The following is a 27,354-nucleotide window of genomic DNA, read 5'->3' as shown; positions in this document are numbered from 1 at the left end:
TCTGTTGCATTCACAAGATATTCCTTATGAGAAATGGGAAAGTAAACATTCAGATTTTATTATTAGGCTACCTTGAACACAAAAAGGTACCCATGCCTCTACATATACATATATATGGGGGTGGTTGTCGAGTGACTGAAAAAACCAACCAAGTTTATATTAAATAGAACCATAGTGATAGATCACGAATTATTCATAGATGGATGTAGATCGCTATACATTCTAATTTCATTTTTGGACCCGAGTCTTTAAAAAGCTAGAAACTACTTTGAGCATGAGTAGTTAATCAAATATGGAGGAAGTTCTTCGGGTCGATGTGGTACTGGTGAAGACGCCGATATAAAAGATGGGAACAAATATATCTTGATTCCTACTATTGCTACTGAGAATTAGGAATCAGGAACGGTTCGGTTTTGGCTTAACAGGTTTGGGTTTGTCCAAACCAAACCGGTAGAGCCTTATCCGGTTTGGGAGTTTGCAAATATTAGCAGAACCAGTTCCTAAACCGGTTTAGTCCTAGGAACAAGCCAATATCCATCATCTATCATAATTCTTTTCGATCTGAGTGAATGAATTGTTGAATCAGTAGTGTTACACAGTCTTTCTGTCTGTGCAGCCACTTTTGCGGATCCTGATCGCCACCACACTTTTGCTTCTTACATATCTGAGTGCCATCCTCCTGTCACATCATGGATAAGGTCTCGGTAGCAGAGGTTAGCCCCAGGTTCTCCCATCTCTATCAGGTTTTCTTTTTTCTCTTTCAGGATTTTTGAAAGATCTTACCTAGGCTGTTATTTGCTCATGATTTAGTATCTACCTGCGTTATAGATGGGGAAAACTGTGTCCTGTTTGTGTTGCGTTAAAGCATATTATTGTTTCCATAAATATTTTATTCTGGGAAGATGAAGGCCGACAGATAGCAAAGATTGATACAGCAGGCAGCTAGAAAAGCGTAAGTAAATTGAGATAGATTATTGTAGGTGATTTGAATCAAGAGCGGAACATCCATGAGCACTGATGCATGTCTAGGTTATTCTATTATTCGTAAAAGAAAATGGATTCGATCATGACGAAGAACTGTTTACTAAAACATACAGCTCTCTATTTATAATGGCACCTGCCCAGTGCCCAAAGGTTAAGGGAGTTGATGACCTGATGATGGGGGAGCTGTTGAATGAAGCCTGAGTTAATGGCAGCTGTAACTATAATGGTCCTTATGTAGCAAAGGCAGCTAATCCCATACAAATGGTATGTGTGCCCAATACCATAAATTGCATCGCATCATATACTGACATTCAGGCTAATATTGCTCAACTAGGAGAATTCATGTAAAAGCAAATGCCGTTGGCTTCATCATCAAGCGGAAAGTTGATTAGTAATTTCATCATCAACGTGTTGACACAAGTAAAGAAGACTTTCCCAACAAAGCTAATTGACCATGACAGTTTTATGCATGTGTCAGGCACCTTCATCCCCTGCTAGAACCATACGAGCATCATTTGAAGCATACAGCGTACCAATATCAGGAATTCTTCTTATGAAGGGAATGCGACTATGCCCTACTAGGGCGTGTAAATCATTTTGGCATATCTTCCATAACAAGGAACCTTTTTTGTCCAGACTGAAAAAAATTAAGAAAATCTTGAGAAGAGTTTTGAGAAGACAGCGAGAAGTAGCTTATTAGAGCATCCATACATTTAAGCATATATTGATTTTTTCCGTTTCTTCTTTACTTAATATTATTCAAGAAAGCGGAAGTAGTTCTGCAAAACAAAATCCCACTACTTGAAAAAAAATGTACAAGGTATGAGTGCACATATATATTAATGTGCTATTCAAGGTACATAGAATATGCTCTTAGAAGAAGAGGTTTAAATTTTGATGGGACAGCTAAGTCATGGCCTCATAAACACGTATTTAATGCTGAGTTGAAATCTTGTCCAAGGATCCCATTTAGTGTACAAAATATTTTTTTAGGAGTTGTACAGTTCTGAAAATGAGACTGTATACCTCTAACAAAACTAAAAAAATATTAAATTATATAAAACATGTTTTTCTCGTTTAATAGGAGCAACCCAAGGGCTTTTAGCCCCAACAATCCCTCACTTAAAGGAGCTAGGTTACTCAATTGGATAACTCCCACTAGCTCAAAGCAGTGTTGGTGAAAGTGTCTGATAAACACTTGTCAAACAATCTGCCAGATTCTTGGTGTTATCAATCTTTACTAGTTGGATTACACGATTGTCTTCACCTCTCTAATGAACTGATAGCAAATATCAATATGCTTATTCCTTACATGGTAAACAAAGTTCTTTGCCAAACGTATGACACTTTGGTTATCACACTTAATTTGCTTTGGAAGGCCAAGCCCATTCCACAAGAGAGCTAACCAAATGGCCTCCATAGAGGCCTTTGTAGCTGAGATATACTCAGCTTCTGTAGTAGAGAGTGCGATGATTTGTTGCCGCTGTGAACACCACAAAACTTGCGAGAGTATAGATGTAACTATAAGTGTATTTTCCATATCAGAATCACAATAGCCATGAAGTTCCCTTTGCCGTAACAAATGCATTTTTCCTTAATGCCACGAGATATCTAAGTACTTGACTATAGGCGAATGGTTTTGTCCAGATTGACTCATAAATCTCCTTACTACTGCTGCATATGCAATATCAAATTTTGTTGATACCAGGTTTTGAAGCATGAAAGAATCAAATTTCTTATACCATAGGTGTGGGGCTTGTTTCAGCTCGTACAGGCTGCATCAAAGTTTGCAAACAAGATGCTCTTTTCTTGGAATCATGAACCCTGGTACATATAAAGGGCCTCGTCTAGCCGTCTTTACATCCATTTGATATAACTCAAATCCAAAAAAGGCTGAAATAGCGAAAAGTGTCTTAAGTGTAGTCATTTAGACTACTAGAGAAAAAACTCCTGAAAATCAATTACTTGTATTTGTTTGTACCCTTTGACTACTAACCAGCCTTATACTTGAGTTTACCTTCTAGAGTTTTTGCCTTGTAGATCCATTTGTTGGGTATAGCTTTTTATCCTTTTTGCAACTCCACAAGATCCCAGGTGTTATTCTCATGCCTTTGATCTCTTCTTGCATAGCAAGCTCCCACTTGTTAGAGTCCATTTCCTTATACTTGGGTTTTCCTTCTAGAGTCTTTACCTTGTAGACCCACTTGTTGGGTATAGCCTTTTTTCCTTTGGGCAGCTCAATTAGATCCCAGGTGTTATTCTCATGGAGCGCTTTGATGTCCTCTTGCATAGCAAGCTCCTCCTTGTTAGACTCTACTTTCTGCACAAAAATTTGTAAAGTGAGTGTTTACTTTCCTCGTCTCTCCTTTGGACATTTCAGTTTCAAACCTGTTTGAGTAATAGTAAATGCATGAACGTTTCTGAAAACAGCAAACACTTCAGTCTTATCCTTAAATACACCCAACACTTTCTAGAGGAATCATCAATCAAAGTATGAAATGTAAGGAGCCTCCTCTCTGCGTTTACAATTGCAATGAATCCAATAGGAAGAGCTTGACTTGAAAGGCAATAGAGTGTACATCTCTTGCTGCCTGCCTAGGCAATGAGTCTTGTACCGCTGTTCTAGAGTTTGTGATTGGTATGTTGAACCGCAAGGCTTATGAATGGGGGGAATTCGTAAAATAAAGGGAGAGAGAAAGATATATTAACGTCTTTTAAGAGGCCAAAATGGCCTATAAGATCAAACAAGAGATTACATCTTAAGTGTTTTCTCATCTTTGAGAACAAATCAAAATATATAAATGTTACTAAGCAATAGGTTGATCCAGAATGGAGAGGTCTCCGAAGTGAGGGAAGTGCTTGTGGTGATAGGAGATAATGGCCTTTATCTGTCAATGACAAGGATGGTGATATCATGGTCCATGGGGTTGGGTGTACGTGCATGAGAAATTGTTATTTTGCCCTATCTACTGTAACCCCTTTGTTATGTCCTCGCCAGGAGCCCATTTGTGTAACCCTTGATTGACTTGTAGCATGAATAGGACCATGGTTGTTTACGTACTCGTATTTAACGTTTAAATATGTATAGTACCTCATAATTTGTATAGTACATATTATACCTCAACGTTGTTCAGTCAAATATCACGTACATGTACATTTGTCCAATATGGTATTTAATGTACATTTGAAAAAACAGGTATAATATGTATTTATAAAAAAATGTAAGGAAAACCCCAACAAAAAGCAAAAGAAAAAAAAGGTTTTAATGAAAAAGAAGCAAAAAGAAAGAAGAAAGAAGAATAGAAGAGATGACGAAGAAGAAGAAGAGCAAGAAGAAGAAAAAGAGAGAAAAGAAGACAGAAACCTGTGCTGACTTTGAGTGTGATAATCGCAGAAGATAGAAGATGAAGAAGGGAGAAAAGAAGAGAGAAACCTATCTTGAGTCTGATAATCATAGATAATTCCTCAATCTATGAAGGCATAATCGTAAATAATTACAATTTGAAGTATTTATAGAATAGAATAAGTGAATGTTGACATCCATATTATAAGTATTTTAGGATGTAAAATGTTCAAATGTCTTATATGCATTTTAGGATGTAGAACTATAATGTACATCACAAAATTGTATAAACATAGATGCTTTTTACAATATTACAAATATTTTTTAGAAAGGTAAATAATTTTCAAATTCTAGAAGTATTTAACGTACTATACGTAAAATACATATTTTATAAGTATTTAACATGTTAAAAAACGTATTTAATGTATTTTTAAATTGGGAGGTACTATATGCGTATTAATACGTTATATACGTATGGTATATGTACCGTATCTAACGTACCTAACAACCTTGAATAGGACATGAGTTCTCATGGTATTTATCTCAAAGACTTACTGTAAATCTTTGTCTATTAGGTTGGACATGTTAGGCTTGCATTCCGAACTAATCTTCTAAATGACTGTTATCCTGCCAGCATGCCAAATCTTCTGCTTCATAGAAAGGTCTCGTTAAGTATTTTGATGTGTCTAATGCATGATCTAGTGCCTAGCAAGAACCAATCTAAAATGCATAGTGGCGAGAAATACTAGACTGGTAGGAACTTCTTGTACATGAATGTTGCTGTGTGAAAATTCCTGTTGTATGTTCAATCCCATTTACTCCCAAATGTTTCTTAAATATCCGACTCAGCTAATTCTACATGTTATTGATAGCTTCAACAGATATTTTTCTCGTCGCAACTTGTTTGACACGAACTTTGATTTTGGGAGAAGTGCAATCAGAATGTTATGAGTTTAATATTGATCCTTGCTATCATGCAAGATGTGATGGGAAAAGCATCAACATACCATGCTTTTCTTTGGAGAAAGAAAAACAGAGAAATGGGGTTGTTTCATGGTGGCAGAAATCAGTTCTTTTCATCAACAGTGTATAATATGTATTATATATTCAATTAGTTAATGTTCATTTTGACATCTTTTATACAGAAGCACAACAAAAAATAGGTGCATCTGACAAAAGTGAATAGGAAGGACTATTGTGTGTGTTCAAAACTGTTTTGTACACTTCTGCAATGTCAAACAAACTTCATGAGGATCAAAAGCACATTCCGAGGAAATCTGCGCTTTCTTATGAAACAATTTCCCAGAATATCTTCACTACATCAAACAGACAAGACTTCTTTTGGAGATTCAAGAATCTAAAAGTTGGTGAACAAAATGATGCTGTTAATGGAACACAGCATGGTCAGAAGATTGAGAATAATGCCAGGCACACAGATGTTCTAGAAACAATAATTCTTACTGGTTCACTTGCTGGAGGTAAGAAGACTTTGAAGGAAACCAACGAGAATGCTTTTCTCTCCGCAAAGCTAACAACAAAAGAGTTTACATGCGCAGCAACATGTTTGAAATTAACTGACATTGTTGCGGTAAGTTGTATTGCTCATTAAGGGAGAGGGAGGGTGAGAGATTTATTGGAACCAAAGTGAAACATATTCATGTAGTGTGCAAGATAAGGAGAGAGATAAAAGAGAAATTTGGTTTGCAGGTTTCTTACAATGATGGTACCTGTCAATTCACTGTTCATTCATTTCCCATTTCGAAGTCATATTGGTCATATAAGATGAAATCGCGTAAGCAAAAGGATATCCAGTTTTTGGCTCCAGACATTGAAGAGGCTTTGAAGTGGATTTATGCTTTTGAATCCCAGAGATGTTTCATCAACCATTCACCACTCCTGCCAATGTTATCAAAGAAGCAAGGTTCCAGGATTGATGTGCATGATTCACCACCCAGTTTTTATGTTGGGCGTGTCATGCTTGTTATTATTAATCCTCGTTCTGGCCATGGCCGTGCCCTCAAAATTTACAGCTCTGAAGTAGAACCAATATTGAAGGTGTGTTGTTTGACATGGTATTATACATATTTATTGACTCAAATGGTTCAGTGTGTGATCTTTTGTGTTAGGAGTGATTATCTTCTGTATTGCATTTTCAACAAATGGGACTTATTTACAGCTGGCAGGAATCAAGCTGAATGTAGTAGAAACTACTGGTCCACATCATGCAGAGAAACTGGCTGCCAATATTGATATTTCAACTTGTCTAAACGGTATGCCTGTAGGAACCATGCCGTGAACACATTTATGGTCTTGTTGATGAGTGACGTGTGGAGAGTCTATGATACTGATAAAATAGAACAGCATCACTTAAGTAGGCCTCTTTAGTGCGGGCAATAGTAGATCTGACTCCAGAGGATGATGCATGGTTAAAGTTGGACAGGTGAGACAGTGACAGATCTGCTTAGGCAATGAGGATGTCAATTCAATGATAGGAAATCAATTGAATTTTACAGTAGACCATAAGTTGGAGATCACTGTCAGTGAATGAGATAGAGGTTGTGGCTCATAATCATAGGATGGGCAAATTATTGAATAGAAAGTTCTCATATTGAATTCATAGGTAGCAGATTTAGCAATTAACTAGTTTATGGCACCAGAATAAGAAACATAAATGTTAAGAGTAACGTATTGTCCATTACATCTTCTGAAATATAACTGGAATTTTTGTCTCCTTTGCGTTTGAATTTCTTGCTTTGTTTTTTTTATGTATTTAAAATATTATATTTGTTACATTTTCACTCTACTAATTTATCTGTCATTTTGGACCTTTGGGGAACTGCCTTTAAAACATGAAGGTATTATATGTGTTGGTGGAGATGGCATTGTCAATGAGGTATGATAATGTGGAAGTTCTACCCTTCAGGATCCCATGTTGTCTTTATTATAGGTATTGCCTTTAGGTACGTTAAATAGTATTGCTAATATTGAATTTGTGCAGGTGGTAAATGGGCTGTTAAGTAGAGAGGATATTGAGCAACAGTTCAAACAAATTCCTATTGGAGTTATACCTGCAGGGTCCGACAATTCCCTCTGCTGGTCTGTTATGGGTGTCCGTGATCCTTCAGCTGCTGCACTTGCAATAGTGAAGGTACATGCAACAAGCACAAACTAGTGCATGGTGTATGGAATTGACAGCAAGGTGCAACATAGTTTGATTCATATATGCCTCATATCTTTTTGACCTTATGTCAGAGTGCACAGTTCAGATGCATTAGTAGATGTTGTCTATTAAGCATAGCAGATGTTCAGGCAGCAATCCATTTGAACCGGTGTAGATGCTCTCTAGGATCTGAAATATTATCCAACATTAGTACCACGTTTGCTTCAGGGGTAGGCAAGCGGAATCCTGATATCTGATTATATTTGAAGCTTCCACTTTTATCCCTGGTTGATGAGCCAGGGTATGTGATGCTTGAGATGTGGCAAAATAATTTTTAGTGAAATCATAATTACAAGAAGTATACATTCTGCCGAGACTGGAGAAAGACCTTGCTTTCATACCTTTGACTTCGAACAATATGCACTACTTTTGGCATTCTAATTGGTTGTATTGTTGAATGTTTTTGCTTTATGTTCGCAATGGGCTTCTTGTAAATGTAAGATGGTATGGTGAGGTACAAATTAGGTTGGCAATAGCGAATGCACTAATGTGATTAGTAATAGTAAAATTTTGTATCTTCGCTATATGGAGTTTCTAAAACATTACTTTCAAAGCATTTCTTCTAAATCATGCATTTTCTTTGTCACAGGGAAACTTGATGCTTACAGATATTTTTGCAGTGGAGTGGATGAAAACTGGCAATGTTCATATGGGTCTCACAATCACCTACCATGGCTTCATGAGTGATGGTGCGCATCTGACTTGACTCCCTACTTGTGTAAATAGCCTGCGAGCAAAAAATCAATCCCGTTCTATATTCTAGGTGGAGTAAAGATATTGAAGAAAATTATAACTCTGCCTACATACATTAAACGCAAGGCTATAGTTAGGCATCTTAATTTGAAGTAGCTACTTAGTTCATTATGCATTCAGAAAAGGCACTTGATGTACAAAATACTATTACAAGGGTTTCCCATTGTCGCTGGTAATTGTTTGCATCAATGATGTAAACATGGCCTATTTTGCTTCTATTTGAGGTGCCATATGCATTATGTTTATATTCTACTGATTTTTCCCCTTTTCCTTTTGAATTTCTTTCTTTGGCAGTATTTAATTATTTACTTGAATTGAGAAGTGAATCGTGTAATAATGGTAACAAACAATCCTTAATGCTTGACAGTGTTGGAACTCTCTGAGAAGTATCAAAAGAGGTTTGGACCATTGAGGTACTTTTTCGCAGGTGCTCGGAAATTCATCTGCTTACCAGCATATGAATGTGAGATTGAGTATCTTCCAGCTAATATAAAGCCTCAGCAGGATGGGGCTAGCAAAAATGGACCGTGTATAATACCTTCGATTTACAATTTTAATAATCTACAAGGTGATGGTAATACTGACTTGGAAGCAGGATCACAAATGAATAATGCTCATGAGGCTGCTGCAATAATAAGCAGAAAAAGCATGGGTGAATATGATATACTCAATGGAACGGTTGATGTGAACAATGAATCATCGGACTATGTACGTGGGTTGGATGCAAAATCGAAGCGAAATCCTTCCACGCGAGGAAGTACAACAACATCTGGAAGTGAGGATGTGGTTGCACTCAACTTTGTGGCACCTGCACGATCTCCTTCCCCCCGACCCCGCACCCGCACCAAGTCAAAAATAGATAGAGGCTGGTCAGGTTCCTCATGGGACTATTCCATGTTAGGAGGAGAGCAGACGGGGGAGATACGTGTTTCTGAAGAATTAACAATGGAGTCGAAACGGGCCCTTCAAGTTGGCAGTTTCCTTGATGTAAAAGATGTTCCTCAAACAGATCAATGCCACGTTCACTCGGAGGACAGGCTTTTAGAAGCTGCCGAGGATGAGAAGTGGGTCTTCAAGCAAGGTCCATTTTTAGCAGTCTTGGTCTGCAACCATCAATGCCGAACAGTTCAATGTGCAGAATCACAACTTCTTGCACCGAATGCTAAGCATGATGACAGGAAACTTGACCTTTTACTTATCCATAAAGTAGGTCGACTCCAGCTTCTTCGGTTTTTGATTTTGATGCAGTTTGGCAGGCATTTATCCTTGCCATTTGTCCAGTATACCAAGGTATCATTTCATTGATGATATGATAAATATAACTTATTTTTTCATTCATGTTATGGAGGTAACAAATAGATTTTTTCAGGTGAAAGCAGTGAAACTTAAGCCAGGAAATAGTAAACACAAGGGATGTGGAATAGATGGAGAGTTAATGAACCTTAACGAACCCATATCTATCACTGTCCTGAGGGAACAATGTCAGCTCATTGGACACCTTGCAAACAACTAGAAGAATTCTTGATTATTGGATATGCTTATTGAGCATTCATGAAAATTAGCTATATTAGCTTGTACTTGTAACACTGGAAAAAAAAACTCGCGTCTTAGCTTTGGGGACTATACAAGAAGATTGAAGTCGTACCTTTGAGGACTGTCTCTTTGAAATGAAAAGAAGAGTTTTTTTGAGCCTGACCTGAAGTACATGTAATGAATCAGAATATGATGCTTTATTGTCTCACCACAAGACAAGAGAACAACATACCAAGGTAATAGCCTCCATCAAGGTGATAGTTAAATATCTATGTTGCAGTCCCCTTTTAGTTTATGTGTGGCTTTTTAGTCATTGCCTATAGGGGAACATTGCCGTGAGAAGTTAGTTTTTTAATGATATTGTTGGCTATGTCTACTCAATATGGGGACATTGAGTGTACATTAGCTCAATATGGGGACATTGAGTGCATAGCTTAATCTGGGTCTGGATTATACTGCTTCATTTGAGGCCATGTGCAGGGGTGGGTTTTAGTCAACACTATTGTTAGGAATAATGTATGAACAATCATCAATCTTTCGTAAGGTTAATAAAATCATGTGAAGGACCAGGAAGAACTCTAGTAACCTTTTAATTTCTCTACCATTCCCCCAATTTCTAGAAAATATTTTTATATTAGAGAAAATATTACATGGGGAACATTCCCCTAATTTCTAGAAAATGCCCGCCACTCCTTTGTGCACACAAGACACTTAAATAACAATTTACTCAACTACATGGCCCACTAATATCTCTAACTACTCCCAACAACTCTTCCCTTAATTTCTTTAATCCTAACTACTCCATAACACTCCCATAAGGTGAAGAGTTCCATCCTTGAAATTGAAGATACTTACAATGCCATCACTCACTAAATCTTAAAACATAATGATAAACAGAAAAACCAATGGCAAGAGGTCTTACCATACTAATGCAGTAGGTAGTGTTTGACCCCTTCCCATTGTACTACTAATTATAGATACAGTGCCCTACCAAGAATGTGGGATCTGAACAAAACAAACTTTCTTGAAAGATCCATGTGGCTTTTGAAATTAGCTGCCCTTTCCATTTGATCAAATTTTTTGTATTTTCATTGTGCAATTGTATTTATATTGCTCTAGGTTCTTCAACTTCTTTACATAGATTAGTCTTCTAGCTCCAATGTTTAATTGTATGAGATATTCTAAGTAAACTTACATGAAATGTACCATGGACCTTGATGGAACTAGCTAGTTTCAACTTGTAAGTTACCCCATTACAACTTTGTAGTACTTCATATGGTCTGCATTAACGATGGTTAAATTTGGGTGAGAGTTCTCCATGTAATGGCCAATGAGCAACACTAACAAGGACTAAATTGCCTTTGAAAATTTCTCTATGTTGACGTTTTTTGTTGGTTGCTTGAACCATTCATTTCTTTGATTGTTGTAATCCTTGTTCTGCACCTCACATTGTTGCTTGCTAGTCTACTAGAAAGAGGTCGACATCAAGCTCATCAAATTTATCTCAAATGCCATGAGAGACCAATGCCAACAGTGTAAGAGCTTGCTTCCTTGTGGCTAATTCAAAAGGAGAAAAAACAGTAGCAAAACGTTAACATGAATTATAACAAAATTTCAGCATGTTGATATGATCCACCAAATCTATCTAATCTGCCTACACATAACAAAGAAAATAGTCTTCAATACCCTAATTTACCATCTGTCCATCTGTTTGAGGATGAGCTATTGAGGACATTCAGAGTTTTGTGTCTTGCAATTTGAAAAGTTCTTGCCAAATTTGACTAGTGAAATGTGGATGCCTATCTGACACTGTTGGGCTAGGCATGCCATGATATTTAAATACATTTTTGAAGAACAATTTGCCAACTTGGAGGGCTATGAGAGGTGGTTTTGTTGGTACAAAGTGGGCTTGTTTAGAGAAATAATCGGTGACCACCACAATTGCATTATAACCTCTCGACACGAGAAATCCACAATGAAATCCATGTTCACCACATCCCATGGTTAATTGGGTATTGGAATGGGTTATGGTAAGTCATACAATCCATGCGGAGCTTTGACTTGTTGACATGTCAAACAGGATTGGATGTAGCATTTTACATCCAACTCCATATGCCCAGCCAAAAATAATGTTGTCGGATGTTAGAAGTGGCAGGTGAATATCGTTGTGCACTGCCTTCTTACACTCATGTGCTTCTTGCAAATTCATTATCTTGATTTCCCTTACATTTGGTGCAAATCACTTACCATATACCATTAATAAACCTTGTTGCATTCCAAACGGCCCATATTTCCCAATTGCACTTCTATATCTGAAATCAATAACTACGTATAGGGATCGCGTTGTTGAGATGATCGAATGTCTTGTAGCAAAGAGTTATGAGAAATCACCAAAATGGTACAAGCATGGGTAGGCCACCTTATTTCAATATTTGAAAATTTCTTGGATTCATATGCAACTAGGTGATCATCCTGTATCAAAACTACACCATAAGCCACATCAGATGCATCCATATGGATTTCAAATGGTTTGGTAGAATCAGGTCGAATTGGTTGTGAGCAAACTACTTGTTATAGTTTCTCGAAAGCATCTTGCTCTACTGGTGCCCATTTAAAACATGTTTTAGCATTAGTTAGGTTAGTTAAAGGGGTTGCAATCACACTAAATTGCTTAATGAACTTTCGTGCATACTGCACAAAACCTACAAATTGTTGGGACTTCCACGGTTTTTGTAAGAATTGGCCATCTTTGTACCGTGTCCACCTTGGTTGTATCCATGGAAAGGCCAGGTTTCCCAGAACCAGAAACCATGGGTGAATATCTACTAAAACTGATGGAGGAGAAAAAAAGATCTAGAACGCATAAGTGATGATAGAAAAGTGTGGTAAATGTGAATATGTTGATGTACATTTTACCAAAACTAAGCTTCCATGCAAGGATTAGGACAAGTGCATGCTCAAAAAAGGAAAACAATGGTGCATGTTGAAAGAGATCATTCTATTTTTATTCAACAAGAGAGCTCTAAAGTGTTATATAATGATCATGAGAGCTCATTGTCTTGGCTGCAACTGCATCGCAGACTTTGAGAACAAATTGAGTGGCAAGGGTGTTATAGAATATTCCCATGGTGTGTTGCCAGGTTGAGACCTTCATGGTTTCCTCTGTACTCAGTCAGATTGTACAATCGCATTGCTACCAAAAAAGTCGGTTGTTAAAATTGTGTCGCGCTTATCCTCCCGATCTGGATTGTCGAGCCTACGTCGGTCTTATATTGAGTTACCTCGTGGGTAGGTTCCCAAGTTTGTTTCGAGATTATCCGATGCCACGTCGTCACTAGGTTTAGTCTAAATGTCCTTCATATTCATTATCATTGATCATCGACATGTCCTTCACGTCAAGCTGCCATGCTTTAGTCATCATCCTTCACGTCGAGTAGGTTGTGTTCATTGTCCGGCTTTCTCCCCCTCATCAAGGACACGTGGTCTAAGGGTCATCGAGAACTACCACAACTTGTCAACTCCAAGTTCCTTGGTGATAATGTCAACGATCTCCCTATAGATGTTGTTGCCATGTTGGAGATCGATGTCTCATGCTATGGTCCATTCTCATATGTAGTGGTAGTGCACCTCAATGTGCTTAGTCCAAGTATGAAACACTGGATTTCATGCAAGTTGGATGTTATGGAGGTTGTCACAATAGACAAGTATTGGTTCGTTGATTGATTCATTCATATCCTTTTGTAGTCTTTTGAGCGAAACGACTTCACATTCAACTAAAACTGCACCCCTATATATTTGCTTCCATGCTATATAGTGCAACTATTTGTTTCTTCTTACTCCCCTAGGAAATTGCTTCGCTTTTGAATGAAAACATGAATCTAGATGTCGATCTATGATCTGTAATGTTTCTAACCCAATCCACAAATGTATACCTTTTGAGTAGAATCAACATGTTCTTCTTGTAGAAGCGTTCTTGATAGAGGGTGTTGTTGACATATCGTAATACCCCTTTCACAAAGTTCAACTGTGTTGAGAATCGAACTCAACTTCCCACAAAGACAGAGTTCACACTAGCTAGTGGACATCATAGTAGGCTAGATTTGTAAAACTGCACCCCTATATATTTGCTTCCATGCTATATAGTGCAACTATTTGTTTCTTTTTACTCCCCCAGGAAATTGCTTCGCTATTGAATGAAAACATGAATCTAGATGTCGATCTATGATCTGTAATGTTTCTAACCCAATCCACATATGTATACCTTTTGAGTAGAATCAACATGTTCTTCTTGTAGAAGTGTTCTTGATAGAGGGTGTTGTTGACATACTGTAATACCCCTTTCACAGAGTTCAAGTGTGTTGAGAATTGAACTCAACTTCCCACAAAGACAGAGTTCACACTAGCTAGTGGACATCATGGTAGGCTAGATTTGTAAAACTGCACCCCTATATATTTGCTTCCATGCTATATAGTGCAACTATTTGTTTCTTTTTACTCCCCCAGGAAATTGCTTCGCTATTGAATGAAAACATGAATCTAGATGTCGATCTATGATCTGTAATGTTTCTAACCCAATCCACATATGTATACCTTTTGAGTAGAATCAACATGTTCTTCTTGTAGAAGCGTTCTTGATAGAGGGTGTTGTTGACATACTGTAATACCCCTTTCACAGAGTTCAAGTGTGTTGAGAATCGAACTCAACTTCCCACAAAGACAGAGTTCACACTAGCTAGTGGACATCATGGTAGGCTAGATTTGTAAAACTGCACCCCTATATATTTGCTTCCATGCTATATAGTGCAACTATTTGTTTCTTTTTACTCCCCCAGGAAATTGCTTCGCTTTTGAATGAAAACATGAATCTAGATGTCGATCTATGATCTGTAATGTTTCTAACCCAATCCACATATGTATACCTTTTGAGTAGAATCAACATGTTCTTCTTGTAGAAGCGTTCTTGATAGAGGGTGTTGTTGGCATACTGTAATACCCCTTTCACAGAGTTCAAGTGTGTTGAGAATCGAACTCAACTTCCCACAAAGACAGAGTTCACACTAGCTAGTGGACATCATAGTAGGCTAGATTTGTAATTAGTAGAAAGGGCACTTGCCCTAGATCAGTTGGTATTTAGACCAACCTTTTGTAACTTAGTTACTGTTGGATGTAATATACAGTTTCTTGTCTAGAGCTCCCTCTCTCTCTCTCTCTCTCTCTCTCTCTTGTCTCACATACAAACACACACATCTGCTGCACATAATCACTCTTGATTTTTTACATGGTATCAAAGCGTGTGGTAGCTTGATCTAAGCCCATCGCCTTTACGTGTGTTGTGCTCAAGCTCGCATCAAGGGTAGAAGAAGTTCAACAATGAACACCCATATGGGAAGCGCTCTTTCCACCGAGAAGCTCGATAGAACAAACTTCACATCTTGGGAGTACAAGATGCATCACTACCTTGTCGGACAAGGTTACTAGAGCTACATCAAGGGAGCTCACAAAACGCAACCCAACCTGACACACGCCGACTACCTAGTGTGGGAGCAAGTCGCGAGCCGTGTGTTGTATTGCCTTGCGTCATGCGTTCATGACCACATGCTCGGCTATATTCGAAATTCGAAAACGCCGAAAGAAGCTTGGAGAAATCTCAAGAAGATTTTTGTGGCCAATACGGCTGCACGAAAGCCTCAACTTCGACAGGAGCTAAACAACGTGCAACAGAGAGATATGTTGATCACCAACTATACCTTGAAGATCAAGGAGTTGTGCGATGCCCTCAGTTCGATTAATGTCGTCATCGATATTGATGAAATAGTGCAAATATGCCTCGGCGGATTGGCACCTCAATTGAGCATGATCAGATAAGCCATTCTTGCGAGGGAGAACGCTCCCTCCTTTTTCAACCTTCAATCGATTCTGTTGGTTGAAGAAAATCACATTCGACAAAGGAACAATGTGCCTAATGGTCAGATGCTCTACTCAGAGTCGGATGATAGAAGAGGATTTGGCCGTCGAAATAGAGGTCGATTCTGTTGGTTGAAGAAAATCACGTTCGACAAAGGAACAATGTGCCTAATGGTCAGATGCTCTACTCAGAGTCGGATGATAGAAGAGGATTTGGCCGTCGAAATAGAGGTTGATTCGAACGAGGCCAACACGATCAGCCGACCCAAGAGCATAACTCCCACCAATGGCAAGAGGACAGGAACTGTCCTAGAGAGTTTGGTAGAAGGGGGAACCACTCCGCCGGACCGAGCAATCATAACAACCCGATCGATTGCAGGTACTGTGGAAAACATGACCATTATGAAGAGGAGTGCCGAAAAAAGATACGAGGCTTGGCTTTGACTAGTGGACAACTCACAAACTACGCTTCGAATTCCAACTACGACGATCGTGGCGGGATGTTCGTAATGAGGCATGAAGCACATTCGATGTCGGCACAGGCCCCGACTAGCACCTCTTCTTCAAATAGCATATGGTTTGTCGACTTGAGAGCATCCAATCACATGACGTCCCATGAAGATTGGTTTTGAAAATAGCGAAAGCCTAATCGACCCGACTATGTCGAAACCGGAGATGATATGACTCGCCCAATTCGGCATGTTGTAAATGTTCCATCGAAAATGACGGCAAACAAACCTACCTCAAGAACGTCTTGCATGTCCCAACCATCAAGAAAAACCTGGTCTCAGTCGGCCAAATTGTCGAATCTTCTTCCATCTCATCTTCCATGAGTTTGTTGTTGTGTGTTGGCCGACTCAGATACGGCTTCATCAGCCGGTTGTTGTCTGCCGATTGGTTGTGTGGATGTGGGATTGACTAGTGTTGACTCCATAATAGTAGTCTGTTGGGAAGAAAATATATCGTGGTATTCCACGTGCACGTAACGGATCGGGCAGTACCACCAGGGGCACGGACTAGGAAGAGATGGATGCAAGGAGACCGACTCTCTCCGGAACCGGCTGCACCGGCTGTGGCATAAACCGGGGTGGTTCCAGACGCGTACCGGAGGCTATCGAACAGGAGAGAGGGAGAGAGACAGCATACGCGCAACACCGACTCAACACACACTACTTATGTACAGAAATGGAAAGAAAGAAATGCACCCAACACCAACAGAGACACAGATATGCACAACCTTTCATATGTGTATTTACAAGACAGTGAGATACAACACTGACTTCGAGCCAGACTTAGGTAGATCAGGTTACAACAGTTGTCTACTGCCAAGCCGCTGGCCGGGGGAGCTCTAGGGCTCGTCGCGTCGAGCGGGGTCTTGCACATGGGACATAGTAGAAACAAAACCACTAGTACATGCGAGCTCTCTACCGGACAAAACCCTTAATAGACAAAGACTCAACCCACACGACGACGAAGAAGAAGACCTAAACGGACCCTAAAACGAAAGTAAGAAGCAAAGAAAACTACCAAACCCGAGATCTAACGATATACCCTCCTAACTCAAAATGGGCAACCCCTTTTACAAGGGACCCTCCCTTCGTTTTATAGCACAAGGAGGGAGAGGTGTTACAATGGACCCTCCATTCTTTTATTCTACATACATCTTCCAATGTACATGTGCACATGTTGCACCTTGCCGATTCCACTGACTTGTCCAGTTTTCTTACTGTGGTCCGGAATCTTCACGACATCTGCCCCCACCAAACCGCACATCCACTGGTATGTGCCAAGCGAGAGAGAGGGTGGTAGATTCTGTCCACGATGATCAAACTGGGCCTTCCGTACTCCGCTTCTTGGTGGCCAAGTCGGCCTTCACCAGTCCTGAACCATCGGTATCGGTTCCCTCCTTTCCGACTCACGCTCGCCCCTTCGTAGGCTTAATCCGACCTCCGTAGTAGGTCATTTGCCGCAGCTCCCCCAAATGCATGCTCATCCTTCAGTTCTCGATTGAGCACACGCATGCCCACGCTACGTCATTTTGCATCAGTGTCCTCAACGATCTTCAACACGGTACGACGTCCGAGAAACACCCCCTTACTCCATCCCACGTGGCCCCATACGTTCTCCGCGATGCCTTGATTTCTTGTTCGGTTCCGTTGTCCGCTATCACCTTCATCCCCTCGCCACCACCTTCCTTCTCCTCGATCTTACGTTGCCACGATGGCCAAATTGATGAGGTCTCCGGAACAGGTGTGGAGGATCCTTCTCCGGCCTTCAACATCTTGTGGCCACCGACCTATGTAACCCGTCTCCACTTCGCGCTTCCGTCCCGGGCTTGACCTACCACCGCTCGTGCCGAACTCTAGTCCTCCGCTGTGCTTGCTTCTCAGCCCTTAGTGGCCACATGCACGTTCGTTGTTTTCGCCTCAGTGTGTACCCTGTCATCCGATATATCGCCTCTCCGTCTTGGTGTCCTTGGTAGCCCTTAGTGCCACTACCCGCACATGGAACACCCTTGTCTTCCGGCCTGCTTGGCCCCGTTGTCCTTGTGACGCCTCGGTTGGGTTCTGTCATGAAGACATACATCTTGGCTTATCATGACATTCATCTTGGCGAACCAGGAATCGAACCCATAACCTCTTGGTTTACATATTGTACTTTAACCATTGTAATAACATATGTGAGATGTAATCATAATAATTATATGTTTAGTTATTACGAGATATTTAGAACATTCTAGATTATTCTAGAATGTTCTTGAATATTTCATGATTATATTTATTATTATTATTATTCATAAATATCTAAAATATTCTAGAACATTCTAGAATACTCCATAAGGGCCTATAAATAAGAGTCCATACACTCATCACAACTCATTCGGTTCAACACCAGTCTTTAGCCCTTAGCCTACTCCTTGTAATCTTCTTTCTCATAATATAATCGCATTCCCATTTCTTATCTCTCACTTATACTTTTCTCTCTCTCGCACTCTCTCCCTCTTTCACTCTCTTTTGCTATCACTATCGCTATCTCTACCGCTCTCGCCATCTCTATCGTTATCGTTATCTCTATCGCCATCGCTCTCTCTCTGCTTCCTACTCAAGAGTCACGACAGTTTGAACCGAATATTTCTTTTCCCTTTCTCCAATAACCCTAGCAAGCTTTCTTCTTTATCCTTCTTTCTTTTTCCCCCGCGGTTATGGAGTCGGTCAGCAAGCAAGAGTATATGCGTGTCCTTTCGGAGCTCGATATGCTCACCACTAAGTTTGTGGCATTAGAGCAAGAAAATCAAAGGCTACTCGGGGATCTTCAACAAGTCAGTACTGAGAAAGCTCATCAATATGAGGAGTTATCACAACGGGTTCATCAACTTGAGGCTACTATATTAACATTACGAGAACAAGCGGCGGGGGTTCAAAACTCCCCAAGGGAACCAAAGATTAGCCTCCCTGCCAAGTTTGATGGTACCAGATCTCTCTTTCGAGGTTTCCTGAATCAAGTTCGTTTGGTGATTCAGTTACATCCCAATCGGTATCCAACTGATGCTGCCCGTGTGGGATTAATAGGAACCTTGCTAAGCGGTACAACGTTAGCATGGTTTGCACCACTTCTTGAGAAGAAATCACCATTACTGGAGGATTTCGAGGCATTCGTTAAGGAGTTTCAAGCTAGTTTTGGAGATACGGATAGCACTAGGACTGCAATAAACAAGATTCGAAGACTCCGACAAGGAGATCGTCCCGCTTCAGCTTATGCCGCAGATTTCCGTCTCTTGGCATGCGACATCCCTTGGGATGAGGCAGCCTTAATGGATCAATTCCGTCAGGGTTTGCGTAACGATGTCAAAGATCTTCTTCTTACTTTCCATGAAGATCCAAAGTCTCTTACTGAAGCTATTAGCCGAGCTGTGCGATGTGATAATCGCCTATTTGAGCGACGTTCTGAACGTCAACAAATGTTGCGCCGCCAACCGGAACAGACATACGCTTCTATAGTCGCCACACCGCCACCAGAGCATCGACCATATGATTGCCCAATTGATTTGCAGCCAGGAAAAGAGCCTCCATGGGGACCAATTTATAATCTTTCGCCCACGGAGTTAGAGGTTCTTCGAGAATATATCAATGAGAACTTGGCAAATGGTTTTATCCAACATTCAAAATCTCCTGCTGGTGCACCCATCTTTTTCGTTAAGAAGAAAGATGGTACGCTTCGTATGGTCGTGGATTATCGAGGCTTGAATAAAGTGACCGTTAGAAACCGATATGCTCTCCCATTGATCTCAAGCCTTCTAGAACGCCTCAGTGAAGCAAAGTATTTCACGAAGTTAGATCTTCGAGGTGCCTACAACCTTGTTCGAATTCGTCCTGGGGATGAATGGAAGACGGCGTTCCGCACTCGCTATGGTCATTTTGAGTACACAGTGATGCCTTTTGGCCTCACGAATGCACCAGCAGTCTTCCAACATATGGCGAATGATATTTTTCGAGACTTCCTCGATATCTTCATCATTGTTTACCTGGATGATATCTTGATCTACTCAAAAACTCAAGAAGAACATGATATACATGTTCGCCAAGTTTTGCAACGGCTACGAGAGTATGGTCTCTATGCAAAATTGGAGAAGTGTAGTTTCGACCAATGTCAAGTGGAGTTTTTGGGGTACATAGTCTCTTCAAATGGCATCTCTATGGATCCATCAAAGGTTCAAACAATTTTGGATTGGCAAACACCACAGTCCGTGCGAGATGTGCAATGTTTTTTGGGGTTCGCAAACTTTTATCGCAAGTTCATCAAAGATTATTCAAAAATTGTGTTGCCCCTCACTCAACTGACGCACAAGAATCGATCATTTGTATGGAGTATAGATGCGAACTCTGCATTTGAGGGTTTAAAGCAAGCATTTACATCCGCACCAATCTTAATCCATGTCGATCCAATGAGGCGCTTTATACTTGAAGCTGATGCATCGAATTTCGCACTCGGAAGTGTACTATCCCAAATTGGTGATGATGGTGAACTGCACTCGGTGGCTTTTCACTCACGAAAATTTGAAGCCGCAGAAATCAACTATGAGATTCACGACAAAGAGCTTCTTGCCATTGTGGATTCTTTTCAACAATGGCGTCATTTTCTGGAGGGTTCTTCTCAGCAGATTATTGTCTACAATGATCATAAAAATCTAACATACTTTCAAAGTGCTCGAGTCTTGAATCGACGACAAGCTCGTTGGGCGCAGTTCTTAACTCGTTTCGATTTTGTAATTCTATATCGCCCTGGGATGCAACAAGGAAAAGCAGATGCTTTATCTAGACGTTCGTATATGGAACTTCAACCTGGAGAGGCCGCATTTGAAAGCCAAAAGCAAATCCTCTTAGGTCCTGATCGTCTACGAATAATGGCAATGCATACCATCAACACACCGGGAGATTCAAGGCTTCTTGATTCCATTCGTGAGCAGATTGCGACTGATGCGTTCGCCCAAGAGGTTTTGAGCCATATTATCCCAAATCGTGCATCTAGCTCCCAAACTCAAAATCCTCGTCTAGACTACACCCAGTTTAGTTGGCATGATGGGTTACTTTTTCGACAAACTCTCTTGTATGTGCCTGACGGTCCTTCTCGACTCAAAGTCATGCAACAATGTCATGACACACCAATGGCGGGACACTTCGGCATCCACAAGACTTTTGAGTTGATTTCTCGCCGATATTGGTGGCCACGGCTTCGCCATTTTGTTACGGATTATGTTCGTAGCTGTGATACATGTTGCCGATCAAAAAAGCCTCGACATCATCCATATGGCTTATTACAGCCAATGCCTATTCCGGAGAGCCCATGGAAATCTATTTCCTTGGACTTTATTACGGATCTTCCACCTTCCAAGGGATTTGATTCGATTCTCACGGTTGTCGATCGTTTTACGAAGATGGCACATTTCCTTCCATGCACAAAGACCATTACTAGTCAAGAGACAGCTGATTTACTCATGCGGGAGGTGTTTCGCCATCATGGTCTTCCGGATGATATTATCAGTGATCAGGGTCCCCAATTCATCTTGAAATTTTGGCGGCACATGTTCAAACTCTTACATACTTCTTGTAAACTCTCTTCCGGCTACCATCCAGAGACTAATGGGCAGAGTGAGCGCACCAACCAAACAGTCGAGCAATATCTACGTTGTTTTGTCAACTATCAACAAGATGATTGGGTGGATTTACTACCTTTGGCAGAATTTGCTTATAACAACTCCGAGCATTCTTCTACTGGATATTCCCCATTTTTTGCAAACATTGGGTACCATCCTCGTTGGACGATGCTTGAACATCCTGAACTCCCAAAAAACCCAGCTGCTGAAGATCGGCTCACTCGACTCCAAGAAGTTCAGGATATGCTTTTGCATCATTTATGTGAAGCCCAAAACACTCAAAAGAAGATTGTTGACCGTCATCGGCGTGATTCATCGACTACATTTCAAGTAGGCGATCGTGTATGGCTCTTACAAGGTAGCATTAAAACGACCCGACCTTGCTACAAATTGGATTATCAACGTTTTGGCCCATATGTCATAAGTGGTAAGATCAATGATGTGACATTTCGTCTTGATCTTCCTCCTCATATGCGTCTTCACCCGGTCTTCCATGTTTCACTTTTGGAGCCCTACACAACGAGCTCTATTCCGGGTCGTGTTACACCTCCCCCACCTCCAATTGACGTTTCCAATGGCTCTGAATATGAGGTTGCCGCTATCCTCGACTCCAAGATCATTCGCAACAAACTATACTACTTGGTTGATTGGTTAGGCTATACACCTAATGATCGAACATGGGAGCCTGCCGAACATCTTGCCAATGCCTCCGACATGGTTGTTGCATTTCACAACCAATATCCTCATAAACCAAGTCTGAACTCTTTTCTTTCGACTCGTGCAATTCGTCATCGAAAAGGGGGGATAATGTCATGAAGACATACATCTTGGCTTATCATGACATTCATCTTGGCGAACCAGGAATCGAACCCATAACCTCTTGGTTTACATATTGTACTTTAACCATTGTAATAACATATGTGAGATGTAATCATAATAATTATATGTTTAGTTATTACGAGATATTTAGAACATTCTAGATTATTCTAGAATGTTCTTGAATATTTCATGATTATATTTATTATTATTATTATTCATAAATATCTAAAATATTCTAGAACATTCTAGAATACTCCATAAGGGCCTATAAATAAGAGTCCATACACTCATCACAACTCATTCGGTTCAACACCAGTCTTTAGCCCTTAGCCTACTCCTTGTAATCTTCTTTCTCATAATATAATCGCATTCCCATTTCTTATCTCTCACTTATATTTTTCTCTCTTTCGCACTCTCTCCCTCTTTCACTCTCTTTTGCTATCACTATCGCTATCTCTACCGCTCTCGCCATCTCTATCGTTATCGTTATCTCTATCGCCATCGCTCTCTCTCTGCTTCCTACTCAAGAGTCACGACAGGTTCGGTGCCGTCGTCTAGTGTCGCCTTCGTCCCCTCGCCCCCATCTGTTATAACGTCGGTCTAACGTTGCCACGGTGGCCAAACTATCGAGGTCTCCGGAGCAGGTGTGAAGGATCCTTCTCGGCCTTCGATGTCTTGAGGCACTGACTCGTGCCTATTTCGGTTCTTTCAACCCAATTGACCGGGTTGGTTCCTGTTTCATCTATCTTCATTGACTTCCTCAAGACCCCTCACTTCCGCCTGCTTCTTTGGGCTTATGCTTGTCACGATAGTGGTTGCCATACTGGCTGAGCTACCGAAGTCTCTAGCACATGTGTAGAGGGTCTTCCTTCTTCTAGGACTTTACAAGGCATTGTAGGCCTTATACCTCTTTCCGCACTCTTCGGCCCTACTTTGTCAGATCCCATTCACCCGCCACCACCATCCATCTCTCTCGGTATCGCGTCGGCTCTCAGGCCAGACTGCCTATGTCTCCGGATTAAATGTGGGGAAACAATTTCGTAATTTACTCCCGACGACTTGTCCGAGGCCACCGACTCCTCAATGTTGTCGGTGGAAAGCATTCATTCTATGACTGCGCAAGCCTGCCTGGGCTTGCTTCTCCAATGTCCGAAGTTTTGGTATCGGTGTCGAAACCGTCGGACTCATTCCGAACTCGTGATCATCTTCTTCTCGAATCCGACCTTCGCCTTGGTCAGTCATTCTCCGTAAGCCTTCATTGCTTGTTCGGTGCCGCCACCTTCCTTCTCCTCAGTCTTACATTGCCACGACAGCCGAACTACCGAGGTCTCCGGAATCAATGTGGAGGATCCCCCTCGGACCTTCTTCTCTTGAGGCCACCGACCCGTGCAACCCGCTTCGCGCCCGTGCTTCCGTCCCGGCACTTCTGTGTGCCGCCTAGCCTTTGATTTCGCCCCGCGAGAGGCTCGGTTCGCTCAGCTTCTTCACTCGGCACCGTCCGTGCCGAACTTCGGTCTTTCCCCATGCATGTTCCTCAGCCCACAGTGGCCATACGCACGTCCTTCAATCCGCCTCAGTGCGTGCCCTTTTCGGCCGGGCATGTCGTGCTCCACCGGGGTGTCCTTGGTAGCCTTCTCCATCGCCACCCGTGCGGGGATCACCCTTGTCTTCCGGCCCGCCTAACGCCCGTTGTATCCGTGCCATGTTGGTTGGGTTCGGCGCCACCACCCATTGTTGCCTTCATCCTCTCACTCCACCTATCATTCCCTTGGTCTCACGTTGCCACGACGGCTTGAATTTCCTGGGAATCTGGTACATGTGCGGAGGACCCTTCTCCGGCCTCCGATGTCCTTCGCAGCCACCGATCCATGCACCTCTTGCGTCCCTCCTTCATTCTTCCAACCCTGCCGGTCGGGTCCGTTACAGTTTGCGGCCGCGTCGCCAGCCTTATACCTCTTTCCACTTCTTTCAGCCCTTTCGTCGGATGTCGTTCACCTGCCGCCACCATCCATCTTTCTTGGTCTCACGTCGGCTCTCGAGGCCGCCTGCCGGAGTCTCCGGATCGGTGTGAGGATCGTCGTAGGATCTTCGTTCTGCCTCATGCTCGGCCTTCGTTGTCTTACTATCGTCTTGTCCATAGCTACCTCCGCCTCAACGTCGCGGCCAGTGGCTATCCCTTCCGTGCAAGCTTCGACCGTGCTTGCCTCGTTCGGGCTTCGACATTCTGGACAACCATGTCTAGACATACTCTTCCTCTCCCAAGTTGGCAATCGTTGCCTCACCACCCCGACCTTGTCCTTGGTTGTTCTTTCTCCACAACTCAAGAGGGTGGCTTGCTTCACACCCTCTCCTGTGGTACCGATGTAGTGCTCTCCAGCCTCCGCATAGGCCCAACCTTCACTTCTGCGGAGACAACTCGGTCTCCGTCCTCCAGCTCCTTCGTATCCGTGTGTGGCACGGGTCCCCGTTCTTCCAGACTGCCTGTCGGATATCGCACCTTGTCCGTGCCCGTTGCGACCTGACCGCTTCCTCGATCCGAATCTCTCATCTTCCTCAATCATCGCCTTGAGAGCCTCAAACGCTTCCCGGACTAGGGCTTCGATATCGAGCCTCGTCACTCTGTCTCGTCGCGCGCCAGCTCACTACTGTGATGTTATGTTGTCGCACGCCATCTTCCCCTTTCCTTTTGCGGGCCGCTCCTTGTCCAACCTTTGGCATACCCGTTCGACTTCCGACCAGTCCTCGGTAAGGCCATTTGCTCCGTCGTCGTCTTCGAGCTCGATTCCGATGGCCTCCCGTTTCGTTCGGTCGATCAACCTAACGAACAACATGACTTTGTCCACCCCCACCAGTCTTTGTTCCCGCTTCGGGAGACGAGCAAAGCTCCGCCCAAACTCCAGGAACGCCTTCGTTGCACCCCGATGGGTCTTCGCCGATGCAACCCACTTGTCGACGTCGCACCATCCCCGTTTTTTCGGCCGTCCTCTGTATGCCTGCAGGAGCGCCTGTTCAAAGGCCTCCCACGAACTATGAGCTTCTCAGAGCTCCTTTACTTCCACATACATCCGGTCTACTACGACTCAACAGAAGAAATCCAATGTGAATGGCTCATCTATACTCCATTTCTGCGTTGTAGACTTCCAAGTAAAATGGGACTTTTTCCCCGTTAAAATGGCTTACTCTTTCGACCACACACTTGACAGCTTGTTGCGCTGCTTCCCGTCTCATCATCACTTGTCCGAACTCTATCACCACTTCGGCCACCATCTCTATGAAGTCTTCATCGTCCAATTCCATCCTCCCTTGCCACCCTTTCACATCAGGTTCACGAAATATATCGCGGTATTCCGCGTGCACGTGTCGGATCAGGCGGGAGCACCGGGGTCACAAACCAGGAAGAGATGGATGCCAGGAGACAAACTCTCTCCAGAACCGGCTGCACCGGCTATGGCACAAACCGGGGCGGTTCCGGATGCATATCGAAGGCTACCAAACAAGAGAGTGGGAGAGAGAGAGAGGATACACACAACACGACTCAACACACGCTACTTATGTACAGAAATGGAAAGAAAGAAATGCACCCATCACCAACAGTGACACAAATATGCACAACCTTTCATATGTGTATTTACAAGACAGTGAAATACAACATCAACTTCGAGTCGGACTTAGGTAGATCAAGTTACATCAGTTGTCTCCTGCCAAGCCGCCGGTCGGGGGAGCTCTTGGGCTCCTGCACAGGGGACAGAGCAGAAACAAAACAGCTAGTACATGCGTGCTCTCTACCGAACTAAACCCTTAATAGAGAAAGACTCAACCCACATGACGACGAAGAAGAAGACCTAAACGAACCCTAAAACGAAAGTAAGAAAAAGAGAAAAGTACCAAACCCGAGATCTAACGGTATACCCTCCTAACTCAAAATGGACAACCCCTTTTACAAGGGACCCTCCCTTCCTTTTATAGCACAAGGAGGGAGAGGCGTTACAATGTGGGATAAATATCCCCCCCCCCTCTATTCTACATACATCTTTCAATGTACATGTGCACATGTTGCACCTTGCCGATTCCACTGACTTGTCCGGTTTTCTCACTGTGGCCGGGAATCTTCACGATAGCGGACTAAACACATCGAAGTGCACTATCACTTTATTCACGAACACGTTCAAGCTGGTGATATTGATTTACAACATATCAACACAAACCTCCAAGTTGCTAACATCTTCACAAAAGCCCTCGGTATCGACAAGTTGCGGCAGTTCATGACGAACCTTGGTCTCTCAATCACCGACTAGCCGCACTTGAGGGGGAGTACAATAGCAACCGATGCCGAACAGTAACCAATCAATCGATCGAAGCTGACCAGAGGAGTCAAAGTACAAACAAACAATCGAACAGCCGAACACGGAGAATCGAACAATCGAAATGGTAAGCCATGTCGAAAAGCGAAATTGAAAAGCAATGTCGAAACCGATTCAACCAAATCGAAGTATTTCGAAGACCGAACCATTTTGACATCCGAAAGTTGTGTTCGAAGGGGTGTATTGAAAATCGAACTCAACTTCCAACAGAGACAGTGTTCACACTAGCTAGTGGACATCATGGTAGGCTAGATTTGTAATTAGTAGAAAGGGCACTTGCCCTAGA

At 42.1% G+C, this 27,354-nt stretch overlaps 1 protein-coding gene across 2 annotated transcripts; it reads left to right on the top strand.

Moving 5' to 3' along the window:
* Positions 1-582: 582 nt before the first annotated feature.
* On the top strand, positions 583-9,953 carry LOC147853982 (sphingoid long-chain bases kinase 1-like). Of its 2 annotated transcripts, XM_087332113.1 has the most exons (10): positions 583-713; positions 5,473-5,915; positions 6,035-6,382; positions 6,504-6,597; positions 7,183-7,220; positions 7,326-7,475; positions 8,137-8,236; positions 8,595-8,639; positions 8,728-9,590; positions 9,670-9,953. In XM_087332113.1, the coding sequence occupies exons 2-10, from the start codon at positions 5,559-5,561 to the stop codon at positions 9,811-9,813; spliced, it is 2,139 nt and encodes a 712-aa protein (XP_087188239.1). In that variant the 5' UTR covers positions 583-713; positions 5,473-5,558; the 3' UTR covers positions 9,814-9,953. The 2 variants fall into 2 exon arrangements, with proteins under 2 accessions (XP_087188239.1, XP_087188238.1); XM_087332112.1 differs by lacking the exon at positions 8,595-8,639 and having other exon boundaries at positions 8,668-9,590; positions 9,670-9,948.
* The last annotated feature ends 17,401 nt before the right edge of the window (positions 9,954-27,354 follow it).

This window comes from Azolla caroliniana, unplaced genomic scaffold (genome assembly GCF_043228905.1).
Source record: "Azolla caroliniana isolate FFs.n. ecotype wild unplaced genomic scaffold, voAzoCaro1.0.p SCAF_16, whole genome shotgun sequence".
Classification (NCBI taxonomy): Eukaryota; Viridiplantae; Streptophyta; class Polypodiopsida; order Salviniales; family Salviniaceae; genus Azolla; species Azolla caroliniana.
This window is presented reverse-complemented; position numbering and strand designations above follow the sequence as displayed.